The sequence below is a fragment of the Lynx rufus genome, unplaced genomic scaffold (assembly GCF_022079265.1).
Source record: "Lynx rufus isolate CCGP_SWC_20201006 ecotype Redwood Valley unplaced genomic scaffold, mLynRuf1.p SCAF_5, whole genome shotgun sequence".
Classification (NCBI taxonomy): Eukaryota; Metazoa; Chordata; class Mammalia; order Carnivora; family Felidae; genus Lynx; species Lynx rufus.
In genome coordinates this window covers 84,051,032-84,063,888 of record NW_025814867.1, presented here as the reverse complement: position 1 = coordinate 84,063,888, position 12,857 = coordinate 84,051,032, and the positions used below count along the sequence as shown (strand labels likewise).

Genomic DNA, 12,857 nt, shown 5'->3' with positions numbered 1-12,857 from the left:
GCAATCTGGCTACAAAATCTATACTTGCAACCACTACCTTCTGCCTTTACCTTTGGTAAAGAACATGCCCTACGTCAAGACTGGCACCCTAGTGAGACTTACAACGTTACCTTGAAATAAAATTCTTTTGTTGTTACAGAAGGACAGGAGGGACACTGAACCCCATGAATAGAAGTTGCAGAATTTCAGAAATGAAAATGACCCTAAGAGACCAACTAGATTGATAGCATGGATTAGGCACTAACTCGATGCAGAGAAGTAACAAGATTTGTCCAAGGACACACGGCCAGTTGGTGGCCAGATAAGAATGCTGAGGTCTAACACCAATCCAGTTCCTTCTCTATTATAAAAATCTGCTTCACAGTCTTTGAGCAGTTGGGAAATATAATATTGGCAAAAAAAAAAAAGTATACACAGTGTCCAGAAGGTATTTATAGTGTGACTAGTCTTACACTAATTTATGAAAATCAACTAAAAACAAATTTAGAAAAGAAACACCACAATCATTATTTTGTGGTTAATTAAGAAGTAGTTAATGACTGCACATCAGCATGTAAGATTATATTAGAGTAAGCAACATTAGTAATTTAAGAATTTCTGAAGCAAACTAACTGAAATTATGGAATTTTATTTATACTTCAAAATTACACTTAAGTAATTTACTGTAACTTTCTAATACTTTGTTTTTAATGAGGAGAAAAATCCCACCAAAGTATTCCACAAGGACTTTTTGATTGCTTGTTTCTTTTGTTTTTATAGCCAGTTCCTGCTACAGCTGACGCTTATACAAAGAATCTGTTCTCTCATAATAAAGAGCTTGTCCTCACCCTGCTCGGGCTAGCCACGTTTTTTTCTGCCAGGTCTACTTTGGTCAAAACAAATATCGTCCTCCTTCCATGAGGATCCATTTGACTGACCAAATCTGTAACAATGCTACGTTCAGCATCCACAGATCCATCTGAAAAAAAAAATTGAAAAATGACACTGCAATGATTGCCAAGTAGATTTTGTAACTTTAACCCTTGTATCTACATTATACTAAGAAAATTTTTCTTAATACATTTATCTCAGTTATGAAAAGAAATTCTAGCTAATAAAAATTTCTGTGATGTTTTATCAAAATATTCTTAATTTCATTTCTACTTACTAATAAAACGAATGGTTTACAGGAGGGCAAGACATATTTATGTTGTATGTTTATGTAACGTGCAAAGCTTAAGATTGCTAAGGAAAGAAGCGTATTGGTGCAATTAAAACCTTTTGATAAGATTTACCTTGAATACATAGTATGATGGCATTAGGATTCTGCATATAAGCTTTGCTGATACTGAAAATAGTTTCCTTTGTGTCAGGAGCCATGCCTGATGTCACAGTCTTGAAGAAAAAGGTTTTAAATGTCATTATACATGTTTTCCACAACAGGAACAAGATAAAACGTAAGTTTTGTATATACTTACATTAATCACACCTGGTAAGTCAACAAGCACCATCCTTTGCAGTCCGGGGCCTTTTACGTTTAAGGATATGGTCTACTCAGGGAAACAAAACAAAAGGAAACTAATTGTGGGGGGCGGTTTGTTAGGGATTTATTGGTGATACGTGTTCTAAAAATTCTGTATCTCATCCATTCACAAAAAAGTTACCCTTTCTCTGATCCTAAAAGTTAATCACTCTAGAAAATTACTCACAAATGATACATTATTTGGAATATTAAAAAAAAAAATCTGTCTTGAAACAGCTGTATTCTCTAAACATGAATGCCAATATCACGATTTATTTCCAATCATTTGGATTTCCATAAAACACTTTCCATAAAACTGTTAAAATGAACTACAACACTTACCTCAGGACTAACAGTACAGCCTTCTTTCACATTTTTCCTCATTCGGAGTTCTATTTCATGTCTTAGTGCTGCAAGCTATTAATGGAAAACAACAAAATCCTGTGATAATCTTCCTTTAACAAATATTCCAGTTAGTTGTCGTTCATAAGCTCATACACATTATCAAGTTACACACATGAACCTCATGTAAATTCTACTTACATCCTCCTCTTTGGTAAGATCAAACTCCCGAGAACTATCTTTAAACAAGGCCACGTGGTGAGGACCTTCACTCAGAGTGACCTGAAATTAACAGAAAATGGACATGCAACAGTGCATTTACAATTCACGTTGACTCCCACAGCACTAACACAGCCTAGACAGGACCATTGCACTGCACGCATCAGGTCCCTTCGCAGCACACACCAGGAGCATCCCTGGGGGCTGTCAACATGGCAGCGCAGAGATCACAGAACTATTTATCTGTGTTGTCCATACATCTGTCACAAGTGTCATAATTTCCCAACAAGCCTGCAGCTACTCTTTCATGACTGAAAGTGCTGCTGCCCCTCTCCTTTCCCAGTTAATGGCTACACAGAGTACTGAGCACAAAACCATCAATCTAAAACTTGAAAAACAAAAAGAAAATCTTGCATTTAACCTCAAAGGTAAATTTAGGTAAAGGACAATTCATTTATTCAACTTCTATTTATTGAGGGCTAACTGTGCAAGTGTTGCAGGAGGGAAACAAAGAAGGGACCGTCCCTGGCTTAGACCTCACTGCTTCTGGGAGAAGTATACACAGAGCTGACACGACAGTATAGTAAAACCTAGGTGCACACAAAAGACAGTGGTACTGACCACAGAGGAACTAAGGCAGCCTTCGCCCAAGGAGTGAGTGATGTTTGCATAAGGAATTTTCTAACAATGCCAAGACCCTGTGAACAGGGCCTTCCTGAGAACTTCTAACCTTCACATTCTTTTCTTTCTTTCTTTCTTTCTTTCTTTCTTTCTTTCTTTCTTTCTTTCTTTTTCTTTCTTTCTTTCTTTCTTTTTCTTTCTTTCTTTCTTTCTTTCTTTCCTTCCTTCCTTCCTTTCTTCTTTCCTTCCTTCCTTCCTTTTCTTTCTTTCTTTCCTTTCCTTTTCTTTTCTTTTCTTTTCTAACTTTTCAAGCTTCTCTATAATGTTCCAGTTTCATTTTTAAAATACAATTCCTTCTAGTGAGACTACCTAAAGCGGGCTAGATAACCAATAAAATCCAGCTGGTTGAAAGCATCAGAGAGCAACCATGGCAGCCTGAACTCAGTCCAAGACCCCCGAGGATGTTAGGGACACATTCTGATGGCTGTTTTCTCTCAGGGTGCTAGCAGATTTGTGGAACATGGTAGCACTGGAGAAAAGGTTACCAGTCTTACTGGATTGAGGAGACAAAATCAGAGATCAGGGTATCAAGCAGCCCTGAATTTAAGGTGCTAAAGCCCCAGAAAAAAATGGACAGCAGAAATGAATCTCCAAAAACCAAGCCCTACTTTTTGTGCACAACTGCCCCCTGTAAGGCATTTGCACATGTGGAAACAAAGCAGAAAGAAGCTGCTAAAAAGGCTAAGTCAAGATTTTGGCAACTTGTTTAGGAGAGACAAAAATTGAGTTCCGAGTCCATCAAGGAGAAGTCTTCTAGCAAATTCTAGAGGAGTAATGGTGAACTGGAAAAAAACAAAACAAAACAAAAAACCCAGCCTTTTATGTTTCAAGGGAATCTGTCCATGATTTACTCACCAGCCAGAAGAAAATTAACCCCTTCCTAAAATATAACATTGTCCACAGCTGCTATAATTACAGTGCTGCTCACAATGCAGAAGCTAGGTTTACAATGTTTTTAAAGATGATTATAGAGCAAGGCATGAGGTGTAGTCAATTTCCCCCCACAATGGAAGTATTCCAAGTGCCCATCAATAGAAAATGGATCTATAAAGTTGGGTACATTCACACAAAACCATAGAGCAATGAAAAGGAAACTAGTTTTACACAACATAGTTGAGTTCACACCCAGACCCAAAACAGTGCACTCTGTATGGATCACACTAGACCGCTTCATTTCTGGAAGATTCTAGAATCAGCCTCATTGTCTATTCTGGTCTTCATTCTTGATGGTGTCAATTTTCTAATTCTCCAATTACTCTGTACCTGACTACCTGACGTAAAAGAAAACAATACACAACCATACAGCTTCCCCTCAAATTTATGTCCACAGATCTTAATGGGAACCTCAGTATGGCTCAGCAACCCGATTATTTCTCAGTTTCTCTTGTCAACTCACTTCTGGACTAGAAAGTCTTCCTTCTTAGCTCAATCTTTAACACTTTCTCCCTTCTCTTTACTTAACAGCTGATAATCTAGCCTCTTAGAGTCACTGAGCAAGGGGAAGTAAGCAGAAGGAAACTTGCACATATTCTACTTCATTGCCTCCACTGGTAAATTCAGCGGTCGATTCTCAGTCTTCACCCTCCTTGATCTGTCAGCAGCTTTCAACCTCGCTGATCACTACCTCCCCCTCGGTATTTTCTTGACCTGACTTCCACTACACTGCACTGTTCTGATTCCCTCTAATACACTGGTAGCTCCTTCAGAAGCTCCTTTGTTGTCTGCTCCTTCCTCAACCTCTTAATCTTGGGTATGCCCAGGACACAATCCTTCATCCTGTGTCTTCTCTCTCCTCACTTCCTTGGTGATCTTACCCAGTAAGGTCATGGAGTTAAATATCACCTTTAGATATTTGATTACAAGTCCTAAATTTATGTCGCTAGCCCAGACCTCTCTCCAAATTTGTATCTCCAACTGCCTATTTATTTGTTAACATCCCTTGCAAGTCCCAAACTCCTGATCTTCTTCCCAGAGCTAATTCACTCTACTCCAGACTTCCCCATGTCAATTACATGTGGAAATTTATTCAGGCCCAAAACACTGGAGTTGTCCTGACAACTGACTCTATCAAGTATCTAAGGAAATCCTATTGATGCTGCTTTCAGAATAGATACATAATCCAACCATCTCTTATCACCTTCACTGCTACTTCCCTGGTGTAAGAATCACCTAGACACTCCAATAGCTTCCCATGTGGTCTCTGTGGTTCTACCCATCTTGCTTATGTCTATTTTCAAAACAGTAGCCAGAGTGAGCCTTTGAAAAAGTAATATTGCTCTATTCAAAACCCTGGACTGCTTATTTTATTCAAAATAAAAACCAAAGTTTGCATGATGACCAACAAGGCCCTACTGATCTGCTTTCCCTTGCCTCCCATTATCCATACTCTGACCTCATCATTTGCTAATCTTAACTGTGCTCTAGCCACACTGACCTCGAACATGAAAACCACCTAACCACCTCAGGGGCTTTACACTAACTTTTTCTCTGCCTGGAACACCCGTAGACTAGATATCCACACAACTTCTTCCCTCACTTAGTGCAAATCCTGGTTCAAATGTCACCTTCTCAATGCAGTCTACCAACACCAACACCCTGGCAGCCTCATTTCCCTTGTCTGGCTCCACCTTTTTTTTTTTCTTTTCTTTTTTTTTTTTTTTGGCAAAACACCCACCATCTTTTAACATACTACATAATCTAGTCACTTATTCTGTTTACTATTTATTGTCTGCTTCCTCTACTAGAACGTATCCTCCATTATGGCAAAGATCTTTGTTTTGTTTACCAACACACTGCCTCAAACAGTGCTGGAATGTATTAAACGAGTCCCAGCCTTGTTTACCTCAAAGGCTTTGCTATTACAATCGTTCCCTCTCTCTTATATCATTTTTACCTCTGAAACTAGATCATTACAATCAGTATATAAAAATCTCTCCCTTTACCCAACATATTTCCACTGTTGCTACCCCATTTCTCTACTCTTTTTACAGTAACACTAGGAAATTTATATTTACTAACTCCACGGCCAATATTCCCATTCTCTTACTTAGCCTCTCACTAACCTCACATTGAATAAAATCTAGAGTCCTAACAATGAACAGCTCAGTGCAGTCTGACCCCACCATGCCTCTGCCCTCCTCTCCCATCTCTCTCCCCTCACCTGCCCAGCAACTGTCACAATGGCCTCCTGGCTGTGTCTCCACCGATTTCCACAACAGGAGTACTTCCCAGTGCTATGTGTCAGTCTTCTCATCTACAATTCTTCATTTCAACACAATGAACAAACTCGACAGAAGCTGCTACTTTCCTGAGGAGCTTCGCCCAGATGGCCTGCTGTCCTACCTTAACTGGAGAACGTGTCATCATCTCCCCAGATCCTCGAGGGAATATCCGTGCTTGGGCAATCATTTCCAGCACACTAGTTTTTCCAGCACTCTGATCTCCAACCACAACAACCTTATCACAGAACAAATAACATTTAGTCACATTTTAAAAAAATGTTTATTTATTTTGAGAGAGAGAGAGAGAGGGAGAGAGAGCAAGAGAGCGTGCACAGGCGGGAGAGGGGCAGAGAGAGGGAGAGAGAGAACCCAAGCAGGCTCTGCATTGTCAGCACAGAGCCCAACATGGGGCTTGATCCCATGAACCATGAGATCATGACCTGAGTCAAAATCAAGAGTCAGACACTTAAGTCACCCAGGCGCCCCAGAGTTTTTAATACAAACTTACATTTAAATAGATTTGAAATACTGATGAGGTTTTTTTAGTCTTTTAAAATAGCTACAGCTAAATGATTTTGAAAACACCATCCAGAAAACAAAGATGGCCAATACACATATGCCTATTGAAAATATAAACAGGAAAATATTAATTGGATCCATTATTTATAACTAAATTTTTATTAAAGACTTGTGCTAAGCAAAATAAGTCAGTCAGATATCATGATTTCACTCATATGTGGAATTTGTGAAACAACAGATGAATATAGGGGAAGGGAAGGAAAAATAAGATGAAAACAGAGGGAGGTAAACTATAAAAGACTCTTAAGTACGGAGAACAAACTGAGGGTGCTGGAGGGGAAGGGTGGAGGGGTGGTGAGTTAAATGGCTGACAGGCGTTAAGGAGGGCACTTTACGGCTGAGCACGGGGTGTGATGTGTAAGAGATGAATCACTGGGTTCTACTCCTGAAGCCAAGACTACACTGTATGTTAACTGACTTGAATAAGACAAAAACAAAAACAAAAAAAACAAACAAAAAAACCCTTATGCTAATTAAACAACTACTTCTAAAACCGTACCATTTCTGTTGTACACATCTTTTCCATAGCTAGTTTACTCTTTACAAAGACATTTTCAATTCTGTGAAATTAAATTTCCCTCACTAATTTAATCCACTATTCAGGTATTTTAGTACCATGGGTATTACAAATATATAATGGCAGATACCTGATAACCTTCCTTCATTACACATAAATTCAACGTGTATATTTATACAATGGGCCAAATGGGCCAGTGAACCAAAACAGCCAAACAACATTCAATGCTTAAGACATCATGTAGGACACATAAATAATATTATATAGGTAAAAGACATATGTCTCTGTTTATGTCTGTGTGTGGTGTGCACATATGTATATGTCTATATTGTGTGTCTGGGTATATATACACAGAACTTTTTTAAAACGTAAAGTGTTCTTGGGGTGCCTGGGTGGCTCAGTCAGTTGAGTGTCCGACTTCGGCTCAGGTCATGATTTCACGGCCCAGGAGTTTGAGCCCCGCGTCGGGCTCTGTGCTGACAGCTCGGAGCCTGGAGCCTGCTTTGGATTCTGTGTCTCCTTCTATCTCTGACCCTAACCCACTAGCATTCTGTCTCTGTCTCTCTCAAAAATAAATAAATATTATAAGAAACATAAGGTGTTCTTTTGCTAATGAGCAAGTTCACTATGTATTAATTTTTCACTTACCCTTGGCAGATGATCTTGTGTATTGTAACTGGCGTCATAATCAGATAGAACATCAAGAACTTCAGAATACATGTCAATCAAGGATTTCTACAAAATTTTAAAAATTAGTATGAAACAGTGAACACATTAAAAAAAAATCAGATGTGTCAAGAGAAAAAAAGCTGATTAATCCAAAATGTGTTTCCATAATGACTGTATTGTTTTTTTCCAATTATATAAATACACATTCATAGTAAAACAGTGTGGCATGAAATTCCATTTCCCTCTTATCCATCTTATTTTATTCAGAGATATACTGATTTAGTAAAGTACATTAACTGAGGATTTCCTAAGCTTCTAATGAAATGTTAAAAGAGGGACGTTATGGTTTAACATTGAAGAGCTAAAATAAATGCCCAACAAAGGAAGGCCATTAACACCATAAGGCCAAACAAGGAGTCAAGTCACCAACTGCAAGGGAATCATCTTCTATCAAGTTTGGTATGTGGATCAGAGGGAGACACACAGAGAGGGTGAGAAACAGAGACCGAAGAAAGGATAAAAGTAGAGAAAAAAAGTCACCAAGAAGACCGTTAAATCAGTAAGAATGAGTATGTGTACTGTGACAACTGGGCAGATGAAGGAGTGAGAGCATCAGGGACAGACATCCTGCATTGTTTTTCTGTGTAGAACCAGGACAGAACATGGGACCCAGCAAACAATAAGCTTGAAGAAAGTATCTGATGAGTGACTCAACAAATAAGTAAAACAGGTGGGAAAAAAAGGGTTACTGTCAAGCACATAATAATTAAAGACAAGTTTCAATGCAAGGTAGGAACAAAACGAGGGGCCTATGTTTTCTTGCATCTCATAACACCTCAAAGTAATTAAATGGAAAACAACTGCTATGCCCTCCACCCCAAAATAAAAAGTTCTTGAAATTTTCACTACCATTTCATTTTATGAGAGAAAATACTGTTTCTGAGGCGAACTCTATTAACACTTGGACATGACTTCCCTCAATTGCCACATGTGACTTGTGAATAAAGCCATGCTATTTATCTGTTTTATGCAGTCGTGATTTAAAGTCAGAACTACTAATACATGTTGGTTAAACTAGTACTACTTAGCTTTGGACCTTGGCTTCAGAATACATGTCATGATTTATTGTAGGTTTGCTATACACAAATACTGTTTACTTACATGAGATAGAAGTTAAAAATATTACTTCAATTTAATTCAGCACATACAGCCTGGTTTAGTGGGCAATAATAAGATTTAACTTACCAATAATGGTAATTACCAGTGTGCTGAGGGTCACAATCCCAGTATATACTTTTTTCCAACATTCTCTAAAATACCTAAGAAACCTTCCAGAAAAAAACGTGAATTCTTATAAAAGTGAGGAAAGTGAACTAATCATTCACTGGAAACATAAGTGTGGCAATGAAGCTAAGTCGTATCTAAATGTCCATCAACTTACAATTCTGATTTTATGCCGTAGAAATTAAATAAGCCTAAAGATAAACTGGCTATTTCAGAAAAATAAATTGATTCACAAGAAATGATTGTTAAAAGTATTAAGATTTTATAGGCCTAGTATGAAACAAATGTCTGGAGACTATAATTTGTGAAATGTCTTAAGATAGGAAAGACTTCCCAATCTCCCAAGGATATCAAGTTAGAAAGAAAAGGATAGAACATATTACAGCTTTAAAAACGTACTGACTGAATGCACAGTGTGAAATGGCAAACTTCTGGAACTAACAAAATTCAGATAAACTTAAAATACCTTAAGCTTTCTGTGATGGATGCCTTTGTCATCTTTCTGTAATACTAGTTTTCTTAATTCTTTGTTCTCTTTTTCTAATCGTTCCAAAATCCTCTGGTACTTTAACTGCAACAAAATAATACCATAATTACATAAGAAAAAGATGGGTTAATAACATAATTAAGTCTAAATTAAAATCTTCTAAATTCCTGAAGTATATCTCCTATTTAAAATGAGCTTTTCATTTATAAAGCTTCTTTGAAAATGTTGGAAATAAAATAAATTATATTATCTCACACAAACAGTGGAATTTATTATAGTTTTCTATTATAATTTAGCATTTTATTTGGAAAATTCTTTGCTATTTACACTGAAGAAATTAAGTTATTTAAAAATACTAAAATGTAAGAATTTAAAGAAGCAAGTTCTTAAGTACATTCTATTGAAGTAATATTTCCTATCACATCAAAAATTTAAATTTTCATTATGGGGACATTTGACAAAAATTCAAATTCTTCCCATTCTCCATGTTATTTTATGCTGTAATTAAAATGATACAAAATAGGGGCGCCTGGGTGGCTCAGTGGGTTGAGCGTCCAACTTCGGCTCAGGTCATGATCTCGTGGTCTGTGGGTTCGAGCCCCGCGTCGGGCTCTGTGCTGACAGCTCAGAGCCTGGAGCCTGTTTCGGATTCTGTGTCTCCCTCTTTCTCTGACCCTCCCCGTTCATGCTCTCTCTCTCTGTCTCAAAAATAAATAAACATTAAAAAAAAAATTTAAAAATAAATAAATAAAATGATACAAAATAACAATAACTAACAGTAGCTGAGCATGTATTATGTAACAGGCCTGATACTGAATGTTTTAACAGCATTAGTGTCCTTAAGTCTTTACAGGAGACAAAAGTTAGGGGCCAGAGGTTAGGGACACTTGGTAGCCTATCCAAGATCACAGAGTTCTGAATATAGGTCAGAGTCAAGAGCTTAAACTGTCCAAATTTTGGTTACATTTCCGTGGCTGGAAATCATACATCAATTTTTAAAATACTGATATAAAAGCAGATTTAAAGAAGACATACATTGACAAATACATTTGACAAAACAAGACAGATTGTTTTGTCAAAGCAGATGCTTAGCTACACGCTGTTCTTCTCAAATACATGTGATTCTTTCCTACTTGGTCACCCCAGTTGGTATAATATTACTTCTTGCCTAAACATTAACAACGTTCAGAAAACTATTAAGAATTACTTCTCTCTCCAACCAGCAAAATGTTTACATCCAACTTATAATATCATGCCTTTTAAAATGGAAAAGAAGGGGCGCCTGGATGGCTCAGTCGGTTAAGCGGCCGACTGGCTCAGGTCACGATCTCGCAGTCTGTGGGTTCGAGCCCCGCATCAGGCTCTGTGCTGACAGCTCGGAGCCTGGAGCCTGTTTCAGATTCTGTGTCTCCCTCTCTCTGACCCTCCCCTGTTCATGCTCTGTCTCTCCCTGTCTCAAAAATAAATAAAACGTTAAAAAAAATTAAAAAAAAATAAAATGGAAAAGAATCCTTAGGAAAATTTTTAGATTGGTGTAATCTCCTCAGAATGAAGTAAATAAATGACAGGAAGTCAGGGCCCTGTCCTCAGAGAATGTTAAACTTGTATCAAATTTTAAAAAAGCATATTCTGCAGTAGGACTCTGTACTATGAAACAAGTAGAACTAGAGGCTAGATTCTACTATAAACTTTTTATTTTAAACACACTTATTCATTTATATGTAGTAATAATATATACAACAAAATTATGGCAGAATTAAATCTTTGTTGTCTAATATGTTAGCCACTAGCCACTATAGCTGCTGAGCACTTTGAAATGTGGCTAGTCTGAACTGAGATGTAGCATTCAGGGTAAAATACACATCAGATTTTTACAATTCAGTATATAAATAAAACACCTCATTAATATTTTTATACTAATTACATGTTTAAAGGATATTAATTTGGGATCTACTGGGTTAAATAAAATACATCATTAAAAATATGTTACCTATTCCTTCTTACCTTTTTGTAACGTAAAAATTTAAAACTACACACGTGGCTTGCATTATGTTTCTATTGCATTTCAGTAATACAGATAACCCCATGGCTTATTACATCAGGAATTTTTCATACAGTGTTTTTGTCAATACCCTGTGGCTGACACTACAAATCGCTCAAGAGTTGATATCAATGGACATACAAGTGTGGTAGGATTTCCACTGGCTCATTTCTTTATAAATATGGAATTAATTTTGGGGTCTACATTTTCTGAGGATGGAACCATTCTTTGGTACAGGTGCCAATCTATAGCCATCCTGCAGAGACATGCTACTGAGTGGTCTTCCAAAGATCTAGACCAACAGTTCTCAAACTTAAGGATGCATCAGAATCACTTGAGGGCTTCTGAAAAGAAAAATTACTGGGTTCTACTTCTAGAGTGCTGATTCAGGGGGTCTAGGAAGGGGTCAATAATTTGTATTTCTAACAAGTTCCCAAAGGATACTGGTTGTTACTGCTCCAGAGACCACATTTTGAGACCAATGATTCTTAAACTCTAGCTGAATTGAAGACTGGAATTGCCTGCTGGGAAGTATTTAAAAATACATAGGGTGATGGCTAGAGCACAAGTGATTATAAGGTATGGTCTGGCATAAAGATCAATGCATAGATATCAAGGAAATCAAACACAGATATTAAGAAAATCTGTGACCAAAAATATACTAATTGTTTAATTTTATCTAGGTTGCCCCTTGTATTTTTTTCCCCTAAAAAGAAAGCTCTTTAAAACAAGTTTTAACTTAAAACAAAACCTCCTTAATTATTGTATATCATTGTTATCTATGTAAAATAACAATTATACTATATGTTGTATACTACAGTTGTGTTTATATTACATTATAGAATAGTAATAATCATAATACTATAACTAATGATGAAGTGGGTGATAGGGCAATTTTGCACTAGAATATACCTACTCATCACACTGAACAGAACATGTCTTTAAAATAATAGTAGCTTTATAACCAACTATCGGAGAATAGATTTTCAAATTAGTGCCAGAAATACATTTAGAGAAGTCATTATCTGACTATTTTGGGGATTTAGAGAAGTAAAGGAAAAAGATACTGAGGGCTGACTAGAACTGTGGTTTCTTAAACTGTGGTTTCTTACTACTTACATTAATTAGCCTGTCAATGTAAATGGTTTACATAAGGATGAGTCATTTTCCCTCGTTTTTGTTTTTCATAGCAGTTTTTCTTTAAAATTAGAAGCACAAGATTCACTAAAAAACAGGTCTTTACACATAGAAGGAGCTAACCACACTTACCAAATTCCTTATCAATTTGCTTTTGCACTTTTTTTTACATTTATTAA

The 12,857-nt window shown here is 36.9% G+C and overlaps 1 protein-coding gene across 4 annotated transcripts in view; it reads right to left on the bottom strand.

Moving 5' to 3' along the window:
• Positions 1–12,857, bottom strand: part of OPA1 (OPA1 mitochondrial dynamin like GTPase) — an 85,257-nt gene that overhangs the window by 49,227 nt on the left and 23,173 nt on the right. For all 4 annotated transcript variants that reach the window (XM_047098543.1, XM_047098545.1, XM_047098544.1 and 1 more), the window contains 8 exons: positions 9,480–9,584; positions 7,709–7,795; positions 6,086–6,199; positions 2,045–2,125; positions 1,844–1,918; positions 1,458–1,529; positions 1,275–1,374; positions 828–958 (listed from right to left, as the gene is read on the bottom strand). In XM_047098543.1, coding sequence (XP_046954499.1) covers positions 828–958; positions 1,275–1,374; positions 1,458–1,529; positions 1,844–1,918; positions 2,045–2,125; positions 6,086–6,199; positions 7,709–7,795; positions 9,480–9,584 — 765 coding nt within the window. The remainder of the gene's footprint in view (positions 1–827; positions 959–1,274; positions 1,375–1,457; positions 1,530–1,843; positions 1,919–2,044; positions 2,126–6,085; positions 6,200–7,708; positions 7,796–9,479; positions 9,585–12,857) is intronic.